At 41.3% G+C, this 27,675-nt stretch overlaps 1 protein-coding gene and 1 long non-coding RNA gene across 3 annotated transcripts in view; one reads left to right on the top strand and one right to left on the bottom strand.

Moving 5' to 3' along the window:
• Window positions 1–9,004: 9,004 nt before the first annotated feature.
• Window positions 9,005–20,719, top strand: LOC118078331 (uncharacterized). Of its 2 annotated transcripts, XR_004691712.2 has the most exons (4): window positions 9,005–9,200; window positions 15,733–15,770; window positions 17,133–17,401; window positions 19,902–20,719. It is a non-coding gene; the product is annotated as an uncharacterized LOC118078331 (long non-coding RNA). The 2 variants fall into 2 exon arrangements; XR_009558019.1 differs by lacking the exon at window positions 17,133–17,401 and having other exon boundaries at window positions 19,897–20,719.
• LOC118078330 (monoacylglycerol/Diacylglycerol O-acyltransferase-like) overlaps window positions 18,260–27,675 on the bottom strand; it is a 107,968-nt gene continuing 98,552 nt past the window's right edge. Inside the window, exons 7-10 of the mRNA XM_060277816.1 lie at window positions 20,656–20,846; window positions 20,207–20,267; window positions 19,188–19,327; window positions 18,260–18,410 (exon numbers count right to left, since the gene is read on the bottom strand). Of these exons, the coding sequence (XP_060133799.1) occupies window positions 18,306–18,410; window positions 19,188–19,327; window positions 20,207–20,267; window positions 20,656–20,846 (497 nt within the window). The 3' untranslated portion in view covers window positions 18,260–18,305. The remainder of the gene's footprint in view (window positions 18,411–19,187; window positions 19,328–20,206; window positions 20,268–20,655; window positions 20,847–27,675) is intronic.

Here is a 27,675-nt window from a genome sequence, read left to right as displayed (position 1 = left end):
CTGATGGATGCGCTTGGCAATTGATCCTTGGGGCTCGAGTTTCTTGGGGGGGGGCAGGAAGATAAGCAAAACACACACACAAACACCCCCAACCCTCTGCAACTGCCCCCCTGCCCCCTGCGTACGCCTCTGGGCTGGACCCAGGGGATGTGAGGGAGGGGGGATCTGCAGAGGGTTGGGGGGTGTTTGTGTGTGTGTGTGTGTTTCCTTATCTTTTGAAGCTGCCCGCCCCCCAAGAAACATGAGGCCCAAGGAATCAATACCTCTCTCATGCCACCTCAGGCTCTCCAAATTGGGGGGGGGGGGTTGTATTCAGTGTTAGTCATACTCAGCATAAACCCATTGACATTAATGAACATGGCTAAATTAGGTCCATTTATTTCTGTGAGTTAGTTTCCTATTGAGTAGAAGTCAGTTGGCTCCACAGACCCGCTGGGTGCAGATGTGGCACGGGGTGGTGGTGGTGGTTCTTGAGAGGTGCAGAGAGGGTGGACACTTTGGGGTTTTTGTGGGATGGGGAGGAATGTTTTCGGGATGTGGGCCTGAGCCCACCCCAAAAGCAGTCGTCTTCCTCCTTGACTTCACCCTGGGATATGTCCCCCTCGTCCTTGAACCAGACTATATCCGCCTCCCTGCTGGTCTCTCCCCAAAACATCCCCCTCTCCCCTGAGCCCCCCTAAAAGAAATTGCTCCAATCCTTTGCTCCCTCTCCCTTCAGCCAGCCCCGGATTATGCCCCCTTGCCCCCTGAAACTCTCCCAGAATATGCCCCCTTCCCCCTGAAACTCTCCCAGAATATGCCCCCTTACCCCCTGAAGCCTGGCCAGAACATGCCCCCTTGCCCCCTGAAACCTGGCCAGAATATGCCCTCTTACCCCCTGAAACCTGGCCAGAGTATGCCCCTTTGCCTCCTGAAAATCTCCCAGAATATGCCCCTTACCCCCTGAAACCCTCCCAGACCATGCCCCCTTGCCCCCTGAAACCTGGCCAGAATATGCCCCTTTGCCTCCTGTAACCCTCCCAGAGTATGCCCCTTTACCCCCTGAAACCTGGTCTGTATGACACTAGGCTCAGTCCGAGAGGGAGCAGGAGTCCCTCAAGGGTGCATCTCAGGGAGGCTGCTTCTGCTGTCCAAACAGCATCCAAAAGAAAATGACTTAGCGTGGCTACCAGCCTGGGCTTCCCTTTGAACTTGCTTGCTCTTGAAGCATGGTTGTAACAGAACAGAATAAGAGTTCCACTACAGATCTCCAGACACACTCAATAGCTCCGCTTGGTTGTGCAAGACACCTGCTTGGGCAGCTAGGTGATGATTTCTGTGAGGAGTTCAAGTTAAAGGAGGCATAGATTGATTTCTTAAGATGGGTGTGTGAAAATTACTATGGACAAAGTATAATTATGTAGGCAATTTCCTTGATTAGGGTGAGTTCCAATTCCCCTTGAGTCAGGAAAGCATTACAATGGATTCAGTTGCCGAGAATGGCTGTGTTATTAGGCAAACAAAGGCAAAGAGATATGGGCCATTAGCAGAGATTCTGCCAGACAGCAAGAGGGTATGTCCCCTCTACCTCCTTCCACAGAGAGATAGTTAGCAGAGACAAAAGAAAGGCCAGTAGTGAATAGGTCAAAACAAAATAAAAAAATCCTTCCAGTAGCACCTTAGAGACAAACTAAGTTTGTCATAGGTATGAGGTTTCGTGTGCATGCATGCACACTTCTTCAGATACACTGAGGGTCACCAGACCCTTATGTATAGTCAGAGGGTGGGGGTGGGGGTATTACTCAGAAGGGGGGTGGGAATGGGTGACTGGCTGACAGGAGTGGCAAACCTGCTGATACATGATAAAGCTTTCTTTGGCACCTCACCCCTTGCTTTTTCCTGCAAGACCAATTGCAGTCATTAACAGTCTTTAGCAATCATCAGCATCATAGAGCTGGAAGAGACCACAAGGGCCATCCAGTCCAACCCCCTGCCAAGCAGGAAACACCATCAAAGCATTATTGACATATGCCTGTCAAGCCTCTGCTTTAAGGCCTCCAAAGAAGGAGACTCCACCACACTCCATATATATATATATGTGTGTGTGTGTGTGTGTGTGTGTGTGTGTGTGTGTAACATAAAGTTTATTTATTCATTAAAAACATACACAATAACAAATATGAAACAAAAAAAAACAGAAATGACCAAAATATAAAGAAAATACAAAATATAAACACAAATTAACAATAACCCAAATTAACAATAAAATATAAACACAAATTAACAACAAACCAAAATCTACCCTCCCAAAATAAATTTGAACATACTTCTTCCAAATTAAATCCCTATCCCCACCCCCCTCCACCACATGTGACTTCCAACCTCTCTTCTTCCTAATGTTTAGGTGGAAACTTCCGGGAATCAGTGTGTTTTTACATGAGTAGAATGTGTGCTTTTATTTAAAATGCACCTCTAGGTTATTTGTGGGGCATAGGAATTCATTTTTTGGTTTTTAGGGTTTTCTTTTTTCAAAATATAGTCTGCCCCCCCACAATGTCTGAGGGACAGTGGACCGGCCCCCTGCTCAAGACTGCAAAACCTCAAGGGCCACCTCTTCCTATATGAACCTACTCAGTATAGGTGCCAGCTCCCTGGGGCCCGAGCACCCACAAAATTCCCCATGAAGATGCTATGCACCCCCAAATTTCGGTGCCAGGGCCATGCACGCTGCATGCCACCCATGGTCACAGGGGCAATTTGGTATTCCCGCTACTCAGACCCAGAGATAATCCTCTGAGGCCCATTTTTGTGTGCCTCTGCCACAAGAGGTCCAGAGGGTGGCAACACGAAAAGGGGCCTTTTCTGCAGCAGCTCCCCATTTGTGGAATGCTCTCCCAAGGGAGGCTCGCCTGGTGCCTTCACCTTTAGGCACCAGGCGAAAATGTTCCTCTTCAACCAGGCTTTTGGCTAAATAATACCTTATACCCCTTCTAAATGTGTTGGGGGGGGGTGGGTTGATTGGTTTGTGTATTTTGTTCTTGCCTTTTTATCGTGTATTTTTTGTTTTTATCTTGGCTTTTTATGTTGTGAACCACAATTAGAACTAGAGGTGTAGGTATAGAAATTTAAATAATAATAATAAGTAAACACCACAGAGCTCAATAAGGATTTCCTCCTGAGTTAAGTTGCATAGATCAGATTGGGCTACAAAAATACAACTCCCAGAGGTGCCCCCCCCCAATTCACGCACTCCTAACTGTACCAACAATGTCTCTCTCTCACGGGATTAAGTTGCCCAGATCATGTTGTAGCGTTTCTGTCCCTATGGTGGTTTTATTTTTTAAGCCATAGACATTGATGGTGAGGGGTGTGCCCAGTGGGGAGACAGTTTGTGCTCCGAAGAAGAGTCCAAAGAGGCCAATAAAAAAGTAAAGGTATCCCGGACTGTTAGGTCCAGTTCGCAGATGATTCTGGGGTTGCGCGTTCATCTCGCTCTATAGAGGGAGCCGGCGTTTGTCCACAGACAGCTTCTGGGTCATGTGGCCAGCATGACTAAGCCGCTTCTGGCGAACCAGAGCACTGCACGGAAACGCCGTTTACCTTCCCGCCGGAGCAGTCCCTATTTATCTTCTTGCACTTTGACGTGCTTTCGAACTGCTAGGTTGGCAGGAGCAGAGACCAAGCAACGGGAGCTCACCCTGTCGCAGGGATTTGAACCGCCGACCTTCTGATCGGCAAGCCCTAGGCTCCATGGTTTAGACCACAGTGCCACCCGCTGGTCTCTCTGCATTGAAAGGGGGCATGCTGGTCATTCCGCATTGAAAGGAGGCACGCTGGTCATTCCGCATTGAAAGGGGGGCACGCTTTCGATCCATATGTAGCTGATCCAGCTCAACATAAGTTGATGTAAGCCAGTGGGTCTAGCAACCTTTAATTTATTTATTTATTTTGCTGAAAGAGTAAGGCAATAGGCATGAAGGTGAATAAACATTATGTTAAGAGTAAAGAAATGGTTATACAATGAAGGGGTGCTAAAAGTGCAGCAAGGCAAGAAAGTGATTTTCTTTTTTTTCTTTTTTAAGAATTTTAGCAGAATACTACACCTATAGCATGCCATACAAAAAAGAATCTGGTGCACAAGGCAGGAAAAGGAGAAAGATAGAGACAGAGCAACAAGCTAAGTTAGCTGGAAGCCTTCACCGTTTTTTGGTGAGTACTGCTGAAATTACAGCAGGACCATCAGCAGCAGCACAGGAGACTCGGAATCCTGATCCTGTGTCAGTGGACATTCCTGTTCCTGCATTAGAAGCAGGGACAGTTTCATCTAGGGATGTTTATACTCAGCCAAATCTGCGAGAAAATATTGACCAAAAAGTTTATACTGATATTGGCTATTGGCCTGAAACCATGGATGAAACCTTGAAAACTGAACTTGTCAGGCGAGGGACAGAGGAACTGCAGAATAAGGATGCATGGTTTCCAAGAGACAGTAATGGCAGGTCATTTTCCAAGGATTGGTTCTACATACATTTGGAGAATGGTGAGACTATGTTAAGGACATGGTTGGTGTTTTCTCCTGTAAACAATGCTGCATATTGCTTTCCTTGCATGCTTTTTCAGAAGGCTAAAGGGAAAAGTTCATTTGGAAAGTCAAGTGGATTTAATGCATGGAGAAAGTTAAACCCTAAGATTGCTAGAGCATGAGCGCAGTTCATATCACTTGAGTGCATTTACAATGTGGAAAGAATTAGAAATGCGGCTGCATAAACAGGAGACTATTGATGCTGCTGCCCAGCTTGCACAACAGAGGTCATTTGAAAAATGGAAGGCAATCTTACTCAGAATACTTGATTGTGTTCTGTATCTAGCCAGGCAAACCTTACCCTTAGGTGGTCACTCTGAAGATTTAAATACAGATGGAAACTGTGGAAATTTCTTAGAAACTTTCAAGTTACTCGCCAAATATGACCCAGTTGCCAAACAACATCTTCACAGAGTACAACACACAGATGGTTACATTGTGTCCTATCTCTCTCCACAGAGCCAGAATGAGTTTATTAGCCTGCTCGGCAATCACATTCGAACAGTCATCTTTCAAAATATCATAAAGGCCAAGTATTTTGCTATAATGTTTGATAGCACTCCTGATATTTCACACACTGACCAAATGTCCCAAGTGATTCGATATGTGCATATTGAAGATTCAGGAGTCCATGTGACAGAGTCTTTCATTGACTTTATTCAGTTATATGGGAAATCAGCTGATGTCATTACAAAACAAATTTGTGACAATTGCAAGCTGATGGCCTTAAACTAGAGCATTGCTACGGCCAGGGACACGACAATGCTGCGACTATGGCTGGACACATTAGTGGTGTACAAAAACGTATTTTGGATATGAATCCCAAAGCAATATTTGTGCCATGTAACAATCACTCGCTCAGTCTTGCTGGGATGCATGCAGTTGGTGTTGGGACGAAGTCTGTTACTTTCTTTGGCACTGTGGAAAAGGTGTATGCATTTTTCTCAAGCTCCACCCACAGGTGGGATATCCTTAAGAAACATGTACCAATCCGTGTAAAGTGATCGTGTAACACAAGATGGAGTTCAAAGCATGAAGCTGTATGCGTACTTGCTGAACACACTGAGAAAATAATAGACGCTTTGGAAGCGTTGAGAGATGGGCCAGAAGAAACCTCTGAAACCAGGGGTGATGCAGGAAGTCTTTTAGTTTGCATAATGACGTATGTTTTTTCCTCTTTCTTGCATTTTTGGAACCCAGTACTAACCGAAGTAAATGATACTCAGATCTACCTGCAGCAAGAAGGACTTGCGCTTGATCAATGCGTGCAAAAGTTAAAAGCATTGGCTTTATTTTGTCATGAAAAACATGATAGTCTAGTGTCAAAGGCAACTGAGAAAGCTCTGCAGGTATGCAAAACCTATTGCATACCTACAGAGAGAAGAGTTGGAAGACGCAAGAAGATGGATGGTGAGAACAGTTGTGATGCTGGCTTGACCTTAATACAGGAAACAAGCAGAGAACAACTGGAAGCAATTGATCAGCTTCAGGCAGAAATAAAAAAAACGTACTACGCAGATGAATACGCTTCACCAGCGATTTGCTTCTTTGCAAATCCAAACATTGTTGGATACTGGAAAAGATGATTTTATTAAGAAACAAATTCAGCACACGTGTGCTCAGTACACAGAATTGAATGCTGCATCTATGCTCACCGAAATAACTCGACTTCGGCACCACATTATCTTGTATAAGGAGGTCAATCCTGATGAGCAGGTTGCAAACTGGTCAGCTTTAGATTTGCTTTGCTGGGTGTATAAGTGGAAGCTGCAAGAAAGTTTAACTAACTTTGTTGTCACATTAAGAATCTTTCTTACTATCACTGTTTCTACAGCGAATTGTGAAAGAAGTTTCTCAAAACTTAAACTAATTAAAACATATCAGAGATCTACAATGAGCCAAGAAAGACTGAGTAATCTAGCAATACTGTCCATTGAGAGAGACTTTAATGTAGATTTCAATTCCGTTGTTGAAAAATTTGTGCTAATTAAAAGCAGGCGAATTTAACTTAATCTGTATATACAGATTGATATCTTGCACTTCTATTAAAGAATTACAATTAGAGGTACGGGATTGAGGAAGTTGGCTTCATCTAGCCCAGTCTTGGATCATCTCCAGGGTATGGTTCCATTTTGATGTTTAGTTTTTGTTCTTGATATTTTTTGTCATTTACGATGGTTGTGAGACGACATATAATAGCATGGGCCATGCTAGGTTACTACATTTGTAGATTTGTATTCATAGACCTGCTGAAAATGTGGAGAATATGTAATGCATGTTCGCACTCAATAAAGTGTTTGAAAATAAACTTGTATTTAGATGCATTTTACTTTAATTACCTCAGTATTTTCATAACAAACAATACATGTGCTTAGGGGGTAAGGGTTTCTTTAACTAATCTAGTGGAAGAGACTCAAGTGCTAAAATCCACGGGTTAGGGGGCGCAAATTACTTGCCTTGCCCCGGGTGCTGACAACCCACGGTACGCCACTGCTTACAGGTAGGTAGCCGTGTTGGTCTGACGTAGTCGAAACAAAATAAAAAAATTCCTTCCAGTTGCACCTTAGAAACCAACTAAGTTTGTCATTGGTATGAGCTTTCGGTATCTAAAGAAGTATGCATGCACACGAAAGCTCATACCAATGACAAACTTAGTTGGTCTCTAAATTCTTAATAACATGTTCTATTTACAATATTGAATCCTAGTGCTGCATCAGTAAAACCTCTTCCATTGGAACCATGCTGCATTTAATTATGCAGCATGAATTGCTTGCTTAGGAGCTCCAGAAATTCCACGTTGACATGCTTTGCTATCAAAGGGTCTCTGGCCTTCGGCACATGTTCAATACTGTCAGGTGGAGATGAAGGATGCAAGCCCAGCATGCATTCGTCAGTTAAGTCAGAGCATACATATACATTGGTCCATTTACTCTGTCATGCAGTGTCTGCAATTCAGTCACAGACTCATTAAAAACTGAAGTTCATCAGGCGGTTTACAATTTGATGATGATCATATCTATATCTATAACTACATCTATATATCTATATGTCTATATCTATTGTCAGGCTTTGGGGGATTCTATCCCTTCCCCGCCCCCGGTAGCAGCAAGAAGCAGAGAAAAACAAGAAGAGTTCTTACTAATGAGTTTATTCAATCATCACAGCGAAAGACAAATGAATGTAGTCAGTCACTCATTAATGGAACTGCTCCAACTGAGATCCTCTCCACTCCCTTCCTACCAACAGCACTTCCCCTTACAGTAGCCGCTGGAGGCTAATTGTCTCTGAGTCCTTTGCTCTTGCACTCTAAATGAACGTCGGGTTCTGGGAGAAGGGAGGGGGTCAGAAATTCTCTCCAGTGATAATGTGTCAGATAAACATATCTGTAACTTGCCTTGGATTGCTTCAAAATTTGCTATCAACCATAGCTGCCAAGTCTCCCGTTTTCCCTGGGAAATCCCTGTTTTTCCAGCTGTTCCTAGCTGAAAAACCAGATTTTTTTTGTTTTTCCCCGGTTTCTTCTGGCACGACGGCCATTTTGGAACTGGGCGGAGCATGCCTCCCACTCCTACGGAATGCACTGCATGCATCGGAAACTCTCCAACGTGGTCACCATGAGCAAATATTATTCTGTTTTTTAAAGATATATTAGAATTCAGCCTTAAGAAACAGGCATGTTGTGGAAGAAGGAGACAAGTTAACCTGCTGCTAAATCATAGCTGCCAAGTTATCCCTTTTTTTAAGGGATTTTCCCTTATGCTGAATAGGCTTCCTCGCGAGAAAGGGGAAAACTTGGCAGCTATGTGCTAAATCAATCAGCCACTGAGTGCCAAGGTCTCAATCTGGAGATTTTAATTGTAATTGGATTGGTATGTGGTGGAGAAAAGCCTTTGTTTTCTCTTTATATATTCACTAGGCTGTTTTATAATGTGGCATCTCTTCACCAAAGAAAAAATTAGTTACTAATGGATTGCAATTATTAATGGACTGCAAGAGGGAATCAACAAGAACTTTATAATTCATATGGATTAAATCAAAGAATGGAACTGTGTAGAAAATATTGGGATGTTCTGTGGCAATACTCTCCAACGGAGGATTCTAACTTTGATTTTTGCTTGTTATTAGATTGGAAAGTATTCAAAGAAAACACTGGAAGTCCGCCCAGAGTAAAGTGCCTGGAAGGGACTCAGCGGTTTGCAAGGCAACATCTCTCTCTGAAAGGCCTGTGGTTTTTTATCTGCCTTGGATACTTGTTTTTAATGAGTCTATGATTGAATCACAGATAGAGTAATCGAGTACAATTCCTACCTTTATTCCTTAATCAAGATCGGATTTTCTGTGACTCAATATGTTATTGTGCATTATGAATATTCTTGTAGGTGTGACTCCGTACTTTATGTTTATTACTAATGGCCCCAACTTCCAAGAAGCAGCCTCCCCAAACCTTCTCTCTTTCTCACAATGCCTGGTTTCTTCATACAGATTGCACAGCCATCACAGTCTCTTTAAACCTCCACATAAAGGGATGTGTCTCCATAGTGGTGGAAATTAGCCTACGGAAAATAGAGCACCAGACAAGACTTTTGCTGCTCTCAGAGAGAGGTTACCAAAGTGAAGGCAATTTAGGCTTACCAGGAATGTAAGTAAAAGTTTGTGTTCATAGAATCAATAAGTGTAGAGTTGGAATCTCAACAAGCGATCCTTGCTTAGTTTTCAAATGTGCTAGTAGTTGTGTTATTTGTGAGTTCCTGTGCGTGGTTGAGCAGAAAGAGAGAGAAATGCTGTCTTGTTGGTATGCGTGTGTAAAAACCAGCTGTATGAAAATTTTAGCTTGTTTCCACATTGTCAACTTAAAACATAGCTAGGATGTTCGCTACTTGTGGAGATGAAATTAAGCACTTACAGCTTTTCAGATATTATAACACTGAGAAGCAAAAATTTCATTCCTCCCTATAGCACAGCTATTATTGGAATCAAAACAGCTGTGATTTAAAGCCCGCCCACCCCTTATCATTTTTGTCTCTTTTCTCATACTTTTTTTAAAAAAAGATGTAGTGAAGATAGAGTAGAATAAAAATATGCAATTCAACTATGTAAATATAATGGGTTTTCAGATGACTTCATAATTTGTAGACAAAAATGCAATGGCTGAGTATTGTGGCATAGTCCCCAATAACCCAACTTAAGAGAAGTTCTAGAGGCAGTGATAACAGGGTTTGGCCATCGGCATCTGTTCTTATATGGCAGCAGAGCTGCTATTCCACCTCACATCCCCAGAAAAAGGCTCTTTGCAGTGAATCCCAAAATGCTGCCACCTATCAGCTCACTGTTTTCCTCACCCTCCCTCTTGTTCGGTGTTGTGTGCGCGCCACAGAATTTAAGTTGAGTGGTTAGCCTCAGTACAGGAAACAACTGCATTAGTTTCCTCCAAAACTGGGAGGTAAACTGTGTTCCTCTATCGGAAATGACCCTTTTTGTTTCTTGTTCTGGCTCTGCATTATCTAAAAGCCTGTGCATTTTAGAGAGTGGTTTTTTCATTGTTGTGAAGAACCTCTTTTTCAAATCTTGTGGTTTTATTTCCAAACCCCCTTGTTTTTATGTCTTTTTCATATGTTGCCTTCAATTGAAAATACTCTAACCAACTTATCCCCTTTGTATTGAATTCTTCATATTCCTTTAATTTAGTATTTCCAATTGTACTTTCCATTATCTCTCTATAAGTTAAATTTGCTTCTAGGGGAGATATTTCCCATACTTCAGCTCGGGCTTTCCTTATTAGATGGTTTTTAAAATCTTTATGAATTTTGTTCTTCTCATACACCAGGTGCCCATGCCAACCAAATACTTTATATTTCATCCTTCCAGTTCTAGAATTTTGGTTTTTAATGTTAGGCATTCTTTTAACCTGTTCCAGCAGGTTGCCTCAAAGTATGTTTTCAGGTTGGAAGGGCTTCTTTTGGGCCTATCAATGTTTCATTTTTTTATTCTTGCTTTCTTCCCTTGCCATATGAAGTCTGGAAGATCTTTTTGCCAGTCCTTAAGATACTTGATTCCAATTATTATAGGGATGTTATGAAATAAAAACAAAATTTTATCATAGAGACCTTTCCCCATATTGAAAGATTTAAGTGTTTTCATTTTCATTTCTCTAAACCATTTTTTTATTTCCTTCCATTTCTTAATGTAGTTATTTATTTTTGTTGGTGATCCATATTCCTAAATAATTTATTGTATTTTCTATTTTTATTTCTGTTATTTTCCCCAGTTCTTCTTTATCTTTCTCTCTTGTGTTTTTTGTCAGCATTTTTGATTTATCTTTATTCAACTTGAATACGTATACGCCTCTAAATTTTCTCATATCATCTAAAGCTTTCTGTATGCCTTCATCTGGATTTTCCGTCATAATAATTACATCATCTGTGAACACTTTGACTTTATAGCACAGCGCTCCCAGATTTATACCTATTTGTTTATCCTTTCTCAATGTTATTAACAGTGTTTCCAGTATCATGATATATAAAAGAGGTGATAGGGGGCAACCCTGTCTAGTCCCCCTTTCGATATTAAATTCCTCTGTGATTTCTTTATTCATAATTAATTTTGCTTTCTGTTCTTTATAAATTGCTTGTACTCCTTTCAGAATTTTGTGTCCCAGCTTCAACCTCTCACAGGCGTTACTTAAGAAGCTCCAAGACATGCTGTCAAACGCTTTCTCAGCATCTACCATCAGCATTGCTATTTTCATACTGGGTTTCACTTCCGCATATTCCAAAAGATCAATAATTGTCCTATTGTTACCTTTGATTTGCCTTTCCGGGAGAAAACCAGCTTGGTCGTTTCTTATTATTCTGTTTAAGAAATTTTTCATTCTTTTTGCTAGAACTCCGGTGCAATTTTATAATCTATATTTAATAGAGAAATTGCCATGTAATTTTTGATTACATTCAAATCCGATCCTTTTTTAGGTATCAGGGTTATTAGGGCTTCTTGCCAAGATTTTGGTATTTCTCCTTTTCCTTATATTTCATTCATTATTGCTTTGAGTTTACGTACTAATATATCCTCTAATGTTTAATGATATTTAACTGAAATCCCTTCGGATCCTGGTGACTTCTATTCTTTCATTTTACTTATCACTCTCCTTATTTCTTCTTCTTCAATTTCTGCATTAAGATATGAATATTCTGTTTCATTAATTTCTGGAAGATTCTTTTCTGTTAAATACTTTTGGATTTCCTCCTTTTCTTTCTGTTCTTCTTTATATATGTATATTTAAAGTAATTTATAAAGCTGACTTTAATTTGTTCTGGATCTGTAATTTCTTTACCCTCATCTATGATCTTATTTATTACTCTTTCAGTTTGCCTTTCTTTATTCAACCAAGATAGCATTCTTCCGGGTTTATTTGCCTGTTCCAAGTTCCAAGTTTTGTCCAAATAATTTTATTTTTAACTTCACTATTTATTAAATCAGATAAGTGGGCTTGCAATCTTTTAATATGCTGTAATAATTCTTCATTTCTTGGATTTTTTTATTAGATCTTTCTCTTTCTCTCTTATTTGTTTGTTCATCTCCATTATATTTTCCCCTTTTCCCCTTTTAATCCTTCCCATTTGTTGAATCCCATAACCTCTCAGGTATGCTTTACTTGTTTCCCATATTAATTTCCTGTCAGTTTCTTGTCTTTCATTTATTTCAAGTCTCAAACGCCTTCACATACTCCATCATTTCCCCCTTCATCTTTGGTCACCAAAACAGTCGTCACTCGGAATAAGGTTTTGTACTGCCCAAAATGCCCTGCAATGGGTCTGTCATGACACTGCTTCAAAACCTAGGCACAGAGCCTCTGCAACATATAGCACTGTTCCCTTATACAACAATTCACCTCTTTCAGGAAAGCTGTCTGCAGCACAATCCCATCTCTGTTTTGTCTCTATGTTCCCCCTTGCAAACTCATCCTAAGCAGTTTCTTGCTGGATGTCAAGCATCTGCTGCTGAGACCACTGCTATCTGTAGCCAGTCTGAGGATGTGCCTCAGCACTAGGGTAGCCTCCTCTTCCAGATACTCCAATTTCCGTGAAGGAGCATATGCTCTTTGGTTCTGAGGGCCCACCACATACTTCACTCTGAGGTTGAATCTGGCAAAGAATTGTGCCCACCGTATCTGCCTCTGGTTAAGACGCCAAACTGTCTGCCAGTGTTCTAGATTATGGTGATCAGTGCGCAACTCCACTTGATGTTGTGCCCCCTCCAGGAAGTGTCACCACATCTCCAGAGTGTCCCAAATAGCAAGCAATTCCTTCTCCCAGATGGTGTAGTTATGCTCTAATGGAGTTAGCTTACGCATGACTAAATACTCAAAACTGCCGTATCTGGTACAAAAGGTGGTCTTCCACTCATTTCCTTCTCTTATCCTTATCAAGTTATAGGCCCTCCTCAAGTCAAGCTTTGTGAAGATATTTGCTGACCTCAACCACTCTAGCAAGTTCCCTATATGTAGCAGGGGGTAGCGATTGGGCACCGTCAGCTGGTTTAGCCTCCTCTAATCATTGCAGAGGCACAGCTCAGAGTTGTTCCTCTTCTTCAAGGAAAGCTCAGGTGCACCCCCAGGGGGCTTAGAAGGATCGATAAAGCAGTGCGTCAAATTCTTCTCCAGAAATTCCTTCAGCGCGGCCAAGTCTGCTTCTGACATGGAATAAAGACAGCAATTTGAGTTTGCAGTCAGAAGGCCTATGGTTGGTAATCTATCAGCTTCCTTCTCACAGAACACATCTTGATAGGATGGGGGTAATTGTCCTTCATCCCCCGTGAGGGGTCCCAGAGCATCTTTCCTCTCCGACCTCTGCCCTCTCTGGCCCCCTTCCACCTAGGCATTGTAGGCGGAAATAGGCCGAGGTAAAGGTTATGGATCTCTGCTCCCAAAGCAATCACAGGATCATGCTGGGATAGCCACGTCATTCCCAGCACCACAGGGGGAGTTGCCAACCTTCTGATGTGGAATGCGATTGTCTCTCGGTGGCCCAGCAACCCCAGGCCTATTGACATCGTGGCCTCAGAGACACGCGCAGCTAGCAAGATCCGCCCGCCGGTAGTCTATATTTCCAGAGGGGGCTCCAACCTCTGCATGGTCAACCCCAGCCTCTCCACAAAGTCCAAGTCTATAAAATTTGTAGATGCTCCTGAATCTATGAGTGTGCACACTTGCTCACTGCCCCCCATCCAGAAACTAGCGTGGCATGCACTGTCAGTCCCGGAATGAATTTTAAAAGATACTTTAAAATTTTCCCAAAACACGAGATTTTACTCTTGGGGATGGTAACAGTGGAGGTCCCAAAAAACAAAAGATTTTACTACTTTATGCCACTACTGCGGCTAGAACCTTATTGACACAAAGGTGGGGAACAAGTATAGTACCCACTAACAAAGAATGGTAGTGTAAAATGTTGGAATATACTGAACTGGCTGGTCTGATAAACAGCATAAGAAAAAATGGAGATTAGGAATGGATAAGGTTTATTAACTATTTCAAGACAAATACATAGCTTAGCAGGTCTTGTGTAAATCCAGCAGATTTGAAATAGATAGAGTATTTAGTTGATACCAGATTGGATGATTAAAAAGATGTTTATTACGTGGAGTAGTAGAAAAGTAAAAGGAACCAGAAAAAGTGTGGAAACATGCTGTATTTGGTATGAAGTTGTAAGTGGGACAGGGGGGTGGGAGGGGAGGGGGTTAAATATGCTCTCTGTTGTTGTTCTTGAAAATGCAATTTTAAAAAATTATTTAAAAGCCTACTCTAGAGCTAACAGAGTACAAGAACTATACACTGGTCAATGACACCTCTCTTTTGCCGAAGGAGATGGAAAGGGTGTGTGTAGGCATTTCTGGATGAAAATGATTTTCTAGAATCATTAAATTCTAGGTTCAGACCTGAATTCAGACCTGAATCAGCCTTGGTCGCCTTGATGGATTACCTTTATCATAAAAGGAACCAACTGCAGGGCCAGGTTCCCACCTGAGCACTGTGGTCCATGCGTTGGTTGGAAACTTGAGTCTGTATGACTGTCATGTGTTCTTTGTGGAGCTGCTCTCGGGTCTGAAGAAGCACCAGTCAGCATAGAATAGGGTGCCTAAATTGCTGATGGAGGCATCTGACCAAGATTATGTGACACCATGGCATAATGTGGCCAAGCAACCCTTGCTGACAGATGTAATGTTTCCCCTCACATAAAAATTTCCTTGCACCTTTAAAGAAACAGACAACATCATTGGAAGAAGGTATTAACGTTTATTTCTTTTTTTAAAAAAACACACATGAAAGTGATATGAAAGTAGCCAAGGCAAATGTGCCACAGAAGCCTACCAGCCCTTGCAAAGGCCAACTAGGTAAAGGTTCTTTTGGCATGTGGGTGGAGGAAATAAAAAGGCACCTGTTGGGATGGGTAGAGCAGAAGGCAGGAATGACAACAGGAAGAAAACCCAGAGCCACTGATTGTAGTTATGCCCCTAGTCTTCGTCCATGCTGAGTACAGTGGTACCTCGGTTTATGAACACAATTGGTTCCGGAAGTCTGTTCATAAACTTAAGCGTTCATAAACTGAAGCGAACTTTCCCATTGAAAGTAATGGAAAGTGGATTAATCCGTTCCAGACGGGTCCGCGGAGTACTCAACCTGAAGCGTACTTAACCCGAAGCATGGGTGTAATTGGTTCCGGAAGTCTGTTCATAAACTGAAGTGTTCATAAACTGAAGCGAACTTTCCCATTGAAGGTAATGGAAAGTGAATTAATCCATTCCAGATGGGTCCGCGGCGTTCGTAAACCGAAAATTCGTAAAACAAGGTGTTCATAAACCGAGGTTCCACTGTACTACAATGTCAACAGAAACTGAGGAGGAGGAAACTGGTAGGCAGTGGCATCCCCATGACATAAGTGTGAAGGGGCTGGCAGAGGGCACTTTGCCATTTTATGAGTTTTAATTCCACAGCCTGAAATTGCCACATCCACCCTAATGCAACAGCTCCAATTGCCAAATGGTCTATCTCAACACACCTGAAAGCCTAGAACTAGTGGCATTGTATAGGGAAGCAACTGAGAAAATGAGAGCTTGCAAAAGGATCACGTTTCTTTTATCTTTTTCCCTTTTCCCTTTCCTTCCTTTTCTTGGTGCAGCCTATTCAGGAGAAGCCAGTTGCTCCTTCATTATGGAGGTAAGATGGTTGTGAAGGGAACAGAAAGAATATGGGAAATAACTGCTTCAGAATTGTACAAGGGGGATAAATCATTCCTGGTATTTGAATTGGTTACTTTAAGTCAGGATCAAAGTACTCATCATGATGTAGCAGATATCTGACTGGGGCAGGGGGGTTACTTTCTGTAATTCAGCAGCTGAGGATTTTGTGGGGAGCACCACTCACCCAGTAAATCACATCACTGCCACTTATCTGGAGGTAGAGGGAAAGCGGGGAAGTAGGGTTCCCAGACTCAATAGAGGACAGGACTTCTGTGCCTTTAATTGCCCTGCTCTCTTTTGAGTCTGAAAACCTTAAAGAGAAACCAGCAGACCCTTTGTTTAATTTCCAAGCAAAGGGTCTGCTGGTTTCTTTTTAAGGTTTCCAGACTCAAAAGAGAGCAGGGCAATTAAAGGCACAGAAGTCCTGTCCTCTATTGAGTCTGGGAACCCTACTGCCTGGTTCCCTTTAATATAACTTCTTGCAGTGAGGGAACTGCCAGAAGGCCCTCAGAGCAGGACCTTAGTGTCTGGGGTGAATGCTGAGGGTGGAGACACTCCTCAGGTATACAGTGGCAGGGTCATTTAGGGCTTTAAAGGTCAACACCAACACTTTGAATTGTGCTCAGAAATGTACAGGGAGATAATATATCTTCCAGGCTGGGTGTTATATGGGGCCAGCAGCTGCTCCTTATCACCAGTCTAGCTACCAGAATTAACACAGAATTAACACGTGCACAGAATTAACATTATCCATGGACAGCTGTGAGTTCAAAATGACCCCAAGTTTGTGCACCTGATCCTGATTATTCAATACCTTCTGGATAATCCTATTATTCAAAACCTGGCAGCACAGCTTAGGTTTGCAAAGTTGCAGCTGAACAGACCACAAGACTTCTGGAACAATGTCCTTTGGACAGAGGAGACCAAAGTGGAGATGTCTGGCCCTGATGCACAGCACCATCTTTGGCAAAACCCAAACAGCATATCGGCACAAGCAGCTTGGGTTGGTGATTTGGGCTTGTTTTGCAAGCACAGGAGGTGGGAACCTTGTAGTCATTGAGTCTACAGTAGCAGGTGCAGCCCTCAGGTTCAAATCAAGTGAAAGCTCATCTCTCTTGTTACAGTCAACTGGGCTTAAACCTGTTCAACGTTGACTGTATTGTTTCTTACATCGTCCTTTGCTTATCCTTTGAGAAAAAGCATTTTAGTTGCACTTTCTCTGATGTTATTAATGCTTTCTATGTGATACTTGGCAGTTGGAAAAGTAGTGTTCTAAAGTCGTTGCTGTAAAATTTGACTGATGTTCTATTTCATATAGTATCATAATTATGTTGTCTAGGTCCTGAGACTCTATGAGCATGCACAAGAACATCTACATATGGGATGAGTTCCACTTTCAAACTGTTCAGCCGTTTTGCAAGGAACACAGCCATGTCTGTCCCCTCTTCTTACTCTGGGACCCCCATCCAGCTCAGATTCTGTCCCTTGATCCCAATTTGAATAATCCTCAAGGAAACACTGTAAACCTCAGGCAGCTTACTTTAGCTGTTTAACGGCACTTGGATTGCCCAGATCCGGATTCATTGCTGAGTTGGCTGTTTTCGTTAGGTCAGTCACTTTTTCCACCAATTCTGGCTACTTTTTTGTTTTCTCTACTTTTTTTGCTATATGTTTAGAAAGGTTGAGCCATTATAGGGCTCAAATCTTGGAGCAACCATTTATAAACATAAAAGAGGTTCACTGTATTAATACAAGTGAATTATAGTCATTATTCTTTCACTTGTACAGTGGTACCTCGGTTTATGAACACAATTGGTTCCGGAAGTCTGTTCATAAACTGAAGCGTTCATAAACTGAAGCGAACTTTCCCATTGAAAGTAATGGAAAGTGGATTAATCCGTTCCAGACGGTCCGCGGAGTAACCGTTCATAAACTGAAGCGAACTTTCCCATTGAAAGTAATGGAAAGTGGATTAATCCATTCCAGAAGGGTCCGCAAAGTACTTAAACTGAAGCGTTCATAAACTGAAACATGGGTGTAATTGGTTCCGGAAGTCTGTTCATAAACTGAAGCGTTCATAAACTGAAGCGAACTTTCCCATTGAAAGTAATGGAAAGTGGATTAATCCGTTCCAGACGGTCCGCGGAGTAACCGTTCATAAACTGAAGCGAACTTTCCCATTAAAAGTAATGGAAAGTGAATTAATCCGTTCCAGATGGGTCCGCGGCGTTCATAAACCGAAAATTCATAAACCGAGGTGTTCATAAACCGAGGTTCTACTGTAATATTATTTCATGTTTCAGTTAATCACTCGTATTCCCATTATAAAAGGAACATTCTGGGAGTATTGCAGGATAGGGCAAGACTTGAATGTCTTCGAAAACCTCGGACCTTCTGTATGCCCAGCAGGTGCTGAGTTACTGAGATAGGGTCCCTTCCAGATAATTAATAAACAATCCAACACAATTCTGTGTATATCAACTTAGCTTTAATAACATAATTATTATATGAACTAGTTGGTTTTGTAATGCTTATCAAATCGTTCTGAGAGAGCTCTTAATATATTTCCTGGCCTTTTTTGGTATTTATCCCGAAGATTTTCAATTGCAATCTTTGTCTGTTGAAAGAAGTACAAAGGAATACATTGTGTTATATCAATATGTTGCAAAATGGATATTCACAGTTATTCATATCTGTGAGGAAAAAGCTAAAGGGATCAGAACCAGGCAGAATAAAGAATCCCATTTTTTCAAGTTACAGACACAATATGACCGTCCTTGTGCCTCAATCCTCAAGACTGACTTTTTCAGCATGGAGGGTTGGGCAAGAGCAGCCAGGGCCAGGAAACTCCAGTAGGAAACTGTTCATCTCTCTGTGAATCCAGCCCACTGTCTATATGGTTGTTGTTTTTTACCAAGAGTCCCATGCCTGAAAACAGCACAGCAGGGCATGGGTAAAAATAGCAGAGTAGCATGGAATCCCATTCACTTGCAGAGTTGCAATAAATCACACAAACATCAGAAGTTCTTCAGTAACAGTTTTACTGAGGGTTAAGAGCCTACAGTGCTTACTGGGTCCCCCACTGGGGGAGGGGGTTTGGAGGGACCCTCTGGGGCAGATTCTGGGGCACATGGTGGGGAGAAGTCCTATTGTATGAACAGATCTTTGTGCAGCACTACATAACATGCGTAGATTTTTCATGGTCTCAACAAGTTACGGAGAGGGAAAGCTGAGTGATGAACATGATGCACAAAAGTCTATATGATGAACCCTATCTCTGGTTGTATAGAATGAGGAAGCCAGTTGGCAGAATACAATTTATAGAACTGAAACAGAGAAACCAACAGGAAAAAAACATTCTGCTATTATATTTCCAAGTGTAGAGTTAACTTACTTTTTCAGCCAGCTCTGCAGCTGTTATATTTGGATCATATGGGATGGGTTCTCCAATATATGTCCTCAGTTTCACTGGAAATGGTCCATACATGGGAAGGTAGAGAAGTCGTGTTTTCTCATATAACCATCTTGTCAACCCTATGTATGAAAGGGGAAAGAGTCTGAAAGAGAGCGACTCCATATCAAATTTGAAATTAGTTGGCATTCTGAGTTTTTAGCAATTCTAATCAATCCATCCCAGAGGGGAAAGAGTTTAATAGTATGAGTCCTTTGGAAAAGAAAAAGCAACATATTCTGTCAGCTCTTCTCTGCTCTTTATAAATCAAGGTCATAAGTTGTACAATAGACTGCAGCATATGGTCTTTTTCCTGCTCAGTTCCCCTCCATGTTGGGGTTTCTACCACTTATATAGACTATCGCTATCTTTTAAATCTAATAAAAAAAAACTAAGCAAATGCATGTTCACTCAGTCCTGAGACAGGGAGCACAGCTTTTGCAGATCAGTGTACCCTGAATAAACTCTACTAGAAGGTAGTAAAAATACACTCTGTTTTTAAACAATTGTATATTATTAATATGTTTATTGCCTGAAAGCAGATAAACCAAAATACTCACTTGGTTGTTTATTGCCTGAAATATGTTATTATATTATATATTAATATAATATATAAATATTATATATTAATATGTTTATTGCTCCCTGGAAGGACAGATCATGAAGCTAAGGCTCCAATACTTTGGCCACCTCATGAGAAGAGAAGACTCCCTGGAAAAGACCCTGATGTTGGGAAAGATGGAGGGCACTAGGAGAAGGGGACGGCAGAGGACGAGATGGTTGGACAGTGTTCTCGAAGCTACGAACATGAGTTTGACCAAACTGCGGGAGGCAGTGCAAGACAGGAGTGCCTGGCGTGCTATGGTCCATGGGGTCACGAAGAGTCGGACACGACTAAACGACTAAACAACAACAACAACAATATGTTTATTGCCTGAAAGCAGATCAACCAAGGTACTCACTTGTCTTTCCAATGTTCCTGATTACTTCACAAATGTTTTGTGTAAATATAGGGATGATGGGCTAAAAGAATAAAATAAAAAATCAAAATCAAAAGGAAGCTGATAACTGGAGCATTACTTCACCTCAACCGCCCCACCTTTATTTTGGTTAAGGATAGGAATAATGCTCCGCACCTGGCATTACAATGACAAGCCAGACGTAATTGACTTCAAATTGCACATGCAGATTTTCAAGAATTGAAGGGGGGAAGCTATTTTTCTTTTTAAATATAATTGAGATCAATAGCTTAAAAAAAAGGGTGGGAAATACTTGGAACTCCAGATATCATTTGACCCCCCAAACATTTGCCATCGTCAATCATTTAGGATGCTAGATCAAGAATGTCAGCACATTATGACTTATCTAGGATAATTGTGAAGGCAATGCAAATTGCCCAAAGATCACTCACCACTTTTGCCTCCAAAGCTATCTGAGCGAAACCTGTGCGGTTACCCCACATTAAGCTGTAGTCATTACTAAAGTTTGCTTCTCTAGCTCCACCAGGTGAAATGCCGATAAAATGGCCTTTCTTCAAAATTTCCACACATTCAGCTTTACTGAAATCTTTCAAACCGATGGTATCAAAAAATATCTTCAGCCCTGAAAAAATAAGCCCCAAATAATAATAAAAATTGCATTTTATATAACTCTTATTTAGGAAATATTGTGTTTTTTATAATAAATTTTTATTGATTTTACATAATAGAAAAAAGAAAACATAGAAAACATATTGTCCACCTTCTTCTAGCCCACCCCTCACAAGCCCCCTCCTGCCACGAGAGAGTCCCATGAAAAGTGGGCAGTCGGAGGTGGTCCATTTTTTAATTGGGTTTATCCCCACCCCACCCCCTCCCAGAACCCCTCCCTGCCACCAAGGGGCTCTAGTATGGTAGGGAGAGATGCAGGCGAGTGTCCACCCAACTATCTATCTAATCAAACCTTATTGAATAAAACACAAAAAACACAACAACAACAACAACAAAATACACATATCCCATTTTCAAGTTCATAATCTGCTTAACATTGTTTTGATGACTTCCCCAGATACCTCCCAACTGATTTTCATTTTTGACCAAATTATATTTTCATAACAGTTTCATGACCCAATTTCAGCTCATTTTCTTTAACATACACACTCTTACAGCTAATTCTTATCCCTGCAAAACTTCATATAAGCATTTTTTCTAACAGATATCATATTTTCTCTTCCCTAGCCTAATCTTTCCCCCAAGAAAAAATTCATAGTTAATCCTTATTATTATTATTATTATTATATTTTATTGATTTTATACAAAACAAAAACAAAAACAAAAGATACTACATTACATGTTTACCACTGGCTTCCACCCACCCTCCCAAGGCCCTCTTCTCCCACCAGAGGGACCCCCGAAAGGCAGGCAGCCGGCAGTGTTTCCTTTTATGGCTGGGTTTCTCCCCCACCCCTCCCTCCCCCCCCCAGAATCCCCCCTGCCACCGGGAGACTCCAAGAGAGGGAACGAAGAGGGGGGCATCCGTCCAGCCAATTTCCAAACAGAAAAAAGAAAAACAAAAGAAAGAAGAAAAAAAGGAAAAATGAAAGAAAAATGACTTCCCCAACCTCCCCCCTATCCCGATTTCCATTTTCGATTCTTATTTAACAGTATTCTTATTCTTATTCCCATTCTATTTCTACAAAAAAAATTAACCTTATATTATAAAAAAAAACTGTCCCACTTTTTAAGTCCTCTTTAATCAAACTAGCTTGATCTTTCTAAATCTTTTTCATAAACAAATCTGCTCGTTACTTTTATTTTTGACCTGCCTATTTTTTATCCTCCAAAGCTCCTCTTTATTATTCTTATTTGCACAAATTAAAAATCATGATTTTCCCCCTCCCCGCCCCGATCACGGCCTTTCCCTTCCAGTCCAGTAAGTTCCAAAGTCGTCAGTCCAGTTGTCAGTCCTTTTTATCTGTCCTCAATAATTGATATTCAGTCTTCCTTCAACCCACCCCCTTCCTAACCTGTTTCAAAAACCAACCCCCTCTGTCTCCCCCTCCCCAGTCTTCTTTTCTTCTTTGCTGGCCATTTTTCTCATGGGTGTTCTGTCTCTCCTGTAGCTCTTGCATCATTGACTCCTCTGATCCATCTTTGTTCTTTAAATTTTCCTTTTTCCCATCGCTCAGTTCATACGGCCACTCGTCGTCTTGTGCCTTTTTTCGGTTGAGACCTTTTCCTGTAATTCTTGTGTTCCTTCTTTAATCAAGTCCTCTTTTTGCAAATCTTGCTCCTTTTCCTCTGGTAAGTCCCGTTCTCTGAGCTCCTGTAGATCTTGATTTATTTCCAACAATTGTTGCTGAGTCTTGTACGTTTCTGTTCTAAGTTCCCATAAGAGTTTTATCACTCTGTCCTTGAACGCAGATGTGCAGTCTTTTGTTGCCATTGTTCCAGCTTGCTGAGGATGGCGCGAGGCTTGAGAGCCAGGGGGTGTTTACAAAAGAGATATATTGTTGCAAAATCCAAACTGGAAACTGTGTATTGTCCGTAGTATCTAACTTCAACTTTAAATTTGTTTCAAACATTCAATCAAAAAGTTTTTAAGTATCAAATCCTTATTGACATCCATCTTCACAATCAGCTTACCGTCCTCTCCGGGCTGCCGATTTCAGGGCAGGGAGAAGCTCTCCCTTTCCTAAGGTGCAGGGGATATCAGCTTTAAAATAAGTCTCTCTCCTTCACCCTGCCACCGGAGGTAATTCTTTAAATTTAGTCTCTGAAGGAGTTCATATAATAAGCTGCTTTTTGCTTAGACTGGTCGTCATTTCAATTGCACTGCTTCTTGTATCAATCAGTGGGAGAAGGTGACTTCCGTTCTTTTCCCCTTACTCCCGATTACCGAATTACAGTCCAATATTATATATTCAAACTTTACTCACGGGTTTTTCCAAATCAAAAATTTAGAAGAATCTGCCGCTCACCACCACCGGACTCGAAGCTTCACTTCGCTGAGGTAACGCTGTTCTCCAAAATGGCCCCCGCGACTGCAACCCTTTCTCTCCGGGACTCTTATTAGAGCTCACCAGAGGATCGGGGAGTCGCTAAAAAATGGGGCACCGCCGGAGCTTTGTTTCCAGAACTCTCGATCTGGAACTCTTTTGGGGCGCTGCGGCGCTTTCGCAGCCTTCCCCCCCCCTCAGCGAAGCCGGGCTGTCTCGGAGCTCGAGACAAACCCCGCCGGCCAGATCGGGCGACAAACCGGAAAATTCATAGTTAATCCTTTCTCTGTTGCCATATATTTTCTTCTGTCCTTAATTGCTCCATACCTCCTCCCCCCTAGATTCCTTCCCCCATTTGATACAGCAATTCCGTAAAACAGTCCAGATTCCATATCCATTTTTTCTACTTAAAATTCAGCTTTTCCTTATCCCACTCCCATTCTCTCCCATTTTGCCACCCTTATATTTGACCTCCCCTCTTTCTGCCTCCCCCCATCTCCACAAACTCTTTCCCTTGCCTATTCACATTTTCCCACATTTCCCATGAAATCAGTTCCAGTTCTTGTTCTTCCAGTTCTAAAAGATCAGAACTATCATGGAAGTCCTGATCTTTCTTTTCTCCTTGTTGGGTATTTCCTTCTTCCTCTTCTATGTGTTCTTGCATTTTGTCATCAGGAATTAATTTTTCATTATGAATCCCATTCTGAGTAATTTCTTTCAGTTCCTGATACTGTTCCCTGGTGGTTCTTAACTGTGCATAAAACTGTTGCTGCCCAATTACAAGGTCTCCCAGCAGTTTTAACACTGTCCTCTGGAAAGCAGGTGTTCCGGATGTTGACATTCTTACCAAGCCAAGGGCAGAAAAGAGATTAGAGGACAAACAACAATGGAGACTCAGACTTCCAAGGCAAAAGAATCCAACATGGCTGAAAACATAATTTTCCTAAGTTGTTGTAGTAAAGCATTTATGTCTCTTCTCATTCCGTCGCAAACCAATTAAACTTTATTATTGACAGCTGTCAAACTTTCCTTTCATTGGCCCCTCGCTGACTCTCCTGGGGTGCCGAATCCCGGGTTGAGAAGGGGTTTCCCCCACAACTCTCTCTTGCTTTTGCAGGGTTTTTATTATTCCATTAACTCTTCCCCCCTTCACCCTGCCTTAGGTGGGGAAGTTCTAGTCTTTCCTTGAAGATTTTAAGCCTCTGTATCCTTTTCTCCCTGGCTTAGGGCTAAGGCACTGCTTCCTGATTTCTCAGTGGGTAGAGACCGACTCCCGTTTTTTAAATCTCTTCCCATTATCCAAATTGTCCAAATCAAAGTCCAATAAATCCAACTCACACTTTTAATCCAAGTTTTTAGGAGAATTGGTCGCTGTAGCCTCACAGTCTTGCAGCGTCACACTTTGAAGTTAGCGGTCTAATGTCTGCCGCGTCGCAGCTCCGATCCCCCCGCTCTCGGGGGCTCAAAACAGAGCCTTACTGGGGGGGAGAGCCCGCTTTTGACACCTGCCAGACGACCTGGCCCCAAGACGCTCTACTTGGGGATTTTTGGGGGAATCCGCTTCGCTGGAGCGATTTCCCCTTTCTTCAAAGTGCCGAGGTCCGCTCCGCTGAACGGACCTCCAACTACGATGGCGTCGTGACCAACCGGAAATCCTATTTAGGAAATATTGTTGACGCTATACAGGTGTCATTATTCCAAAGATATTGCACTATTACGGATCACAAGCATAGTTCTCTGCCAATCCTTTTCAAGTAGGATTTCGTGGAAGTGCTGAGGTGGCCACCTTTTTAGACATGTGTTCTACAAGTCAAGTCTGTAGTACAACAGAATGACATACAAGTTTGCATTATGATAAAAAATACAGACCACAGTGCCATGCACACAGAGACAGACACACACACATGGCACTGATGAGCCCATGCTGGTTGAATCCTACCTACACCAACACAAGTCCATCTTTTCATGCACATATCAGTGGGTGGAGATTATATGCTGCGTTAATTCACTCAATGGAATGCCCCCCAAACAGAGCACTCTGTGCTACTGGGCCTCTTTGGGCTCTGTCCTTCCTTCCTTCTTTAAATGACCTTTCTGTGATGCCATAGTTTCCTGGTGTGGTTGCTGTGTGCATACAGAGGACGATGATGTGGGGGGAGTGGCAGCGGAGGGCCATGAACACTACAGCAAGGGTGCCACATGTGTTCGATGAAACAAAAAAAAATTGAATCAGCTAATAAGTCGGGTAGACTATTGGCTTGGTAAATAAGGGCGCAGCAAAAACGAAATATAATTAATAAATTAAAAGAAGATGGATAAGAAATTATAGATCCTAAAGAAATAAGGAAGGCTTTCCAAAGATATTATAAAGAGCTATATAGAAAAGAAAAAGAATATAAAATTAAGATTGAAAGATATATTCAAAACCATAGATCGCAGAAGATACCAACAGATAAAAGAGAAGTATTAAATAAAGAGATAACCCTTCAGGAAATCGATGCTGCAATAAAAAGGATGAAGATAGGTAAAGCTCCAGGCCCGGTCAGCATTTCGGCAAAATATTATAAAGTGCTATCTGGACAATTGTCTCCGTGCTGTGCAATGTGATGAATAATATAGTGAAGAATGGTAACATTCCCAATACATGGAAAGAAGCATACATTACACTAATACCAAAAAAAGACATTGATCCTCTGAATGTTAAGAATTATAGACCCATTTCATTGTTAAACAATGATTATAAAATATTTGCAGATATCTTAGCCCAGAAATTGAATGAGGTGTTAAAAAATACAATACATAAAGATCAAGCTGGATTTTTACCAGGTCAGCAACAAAAAGATAATGTAAGAAATATTGTAAACATTATTGAATATTTAGAGGTTAGAAATAAGAAGCAAGCAGCACTTATATTTGTCGATGCCGAGAAGACATTTGATAACATCTCATGGCATTTTATGATGGAAAACCTAAAAGAAATGGGAGTAGGAGAAATGTTTTTTAAAGGTATAAGTGCAATATATTCGGACCGGAAGGCAAGGTTGGTGATAAATAATAATCAATCAGAAAAATTTGATATAGTTAGAGGCACCAGGCAAGGATGCCCTTTGTCACCTCACCTGTTCATCACGGTATTATAAGTTCTAAACAATTATTTGAGAGAGAAACCTGAAGTTAGAGGAATCAAGATTGGCACAAAAGAATACAAATTAAAGGCATTCACAGACAATTTGGTACTAACAGTAGAACAACCAAGAACAAGCATACAGGAAGCATTGACAATGATGGAGGAATTCGGCAGAGTGGCGGGTTTCAAACTTAATAAGACAAAGACAAAAATACTTACAAAAAATATGCCCAAAGAGGAGAGTGAGGAATTGGAAAAGGAAATTGGAATAATGGTGAGCAAGAAAGTAAAATATTTAGGAATTTGGTTGACAGCAAAAAATATAAATTTATTTAAAGATAATTATGAAACCACCTGGAAAGAGATTTAAAAAGATTTAGACATTTGGAAGGGCCTAAAAAGATCATTCTGGGGAAGAACTGCGGTGGTGAAAATGAATGTTTTTCCAAGAATGTTATTTCTATTTCAAAATATCCCAGTAATAAGAGGAGTTGGACAATTTAAAGAGTGGCAAAGAATGTTATCAAGATTTGTATGGGCAGGGAAGAAACTGAGGATTAAATTCAAAATTTTAGTGGACAAAAAAAGAAAGAGGCGGATTCGCAATGCCCGATTTGAAATTATATTATGAGGCTGCATGTCTCTCCTGGCTCAAAGATTGGATCTTATTGGAAAATACAGACATTCTTGATTTGGAGGGATATCAAAATAGATTTGGGTGGCACCCTTATTTGTGGCAGGAAAAAGTGAAAGTGCATAAAGGCTTCCTAAATCACATATTCAGAAGATCAATCTATGAGATCTGGGAGTGAAATAAAGGCCTTCTTGAAAAGAAAACGCCATGTTGGATTTCACCTGTGAATATGCTGTCAATACAAAAACTTAATATGGATGGGAATGGGGTCACCTACGAAGAAATCATTGTAAAAACAAAAGATAAGTTAAAGCCTTATGATCAAATCCAAGAGCGATTTATGGGATGGTTACAATACCATCAAGTTAATGATTTGTTTAATAAAGATAAAAGGAATTTGGGATTTGAAGAAAAAAAATCAGAATTTCAAATCGAATTGCTAGGGAGTGGAGGTTGTCAAAAGTGTTGTCAAAAATGTATAATTTGCTATTAGATTGGTACACTATGGATGAGATTGTAAAAGAAGCAATGATTAAATGGGCAATTGATTTTGGGCACAATATTGAATTTGATGATTGGACAAAATTATGGACTGACAGTCTGAAATTCACGACATGCACACTTCTAAAAGAAAACATTATGAAGATGGTATACCGTTGGTATTTGACACCTGTACGGTTAGCAAAAATGTATA

The sequence above is a fragment of the Zootoca vivipara genome, chromosome 8, assembly GCF_963506605.1.
Source record: "Zootoca vivipara chromosome 8, rZooViv1.1, whole genome shotgun sequence".
Taxonomy (NCBI): domain Eukaryota; kingdom Metazoa; phylum Chordata; class Lepidosauria; order Squamata; family Lacertidae; genus Zootoca; species Zootoca vivipara.
This window is presented reverse-complemented; position numbering and strand designations above follow the sequence as displayed.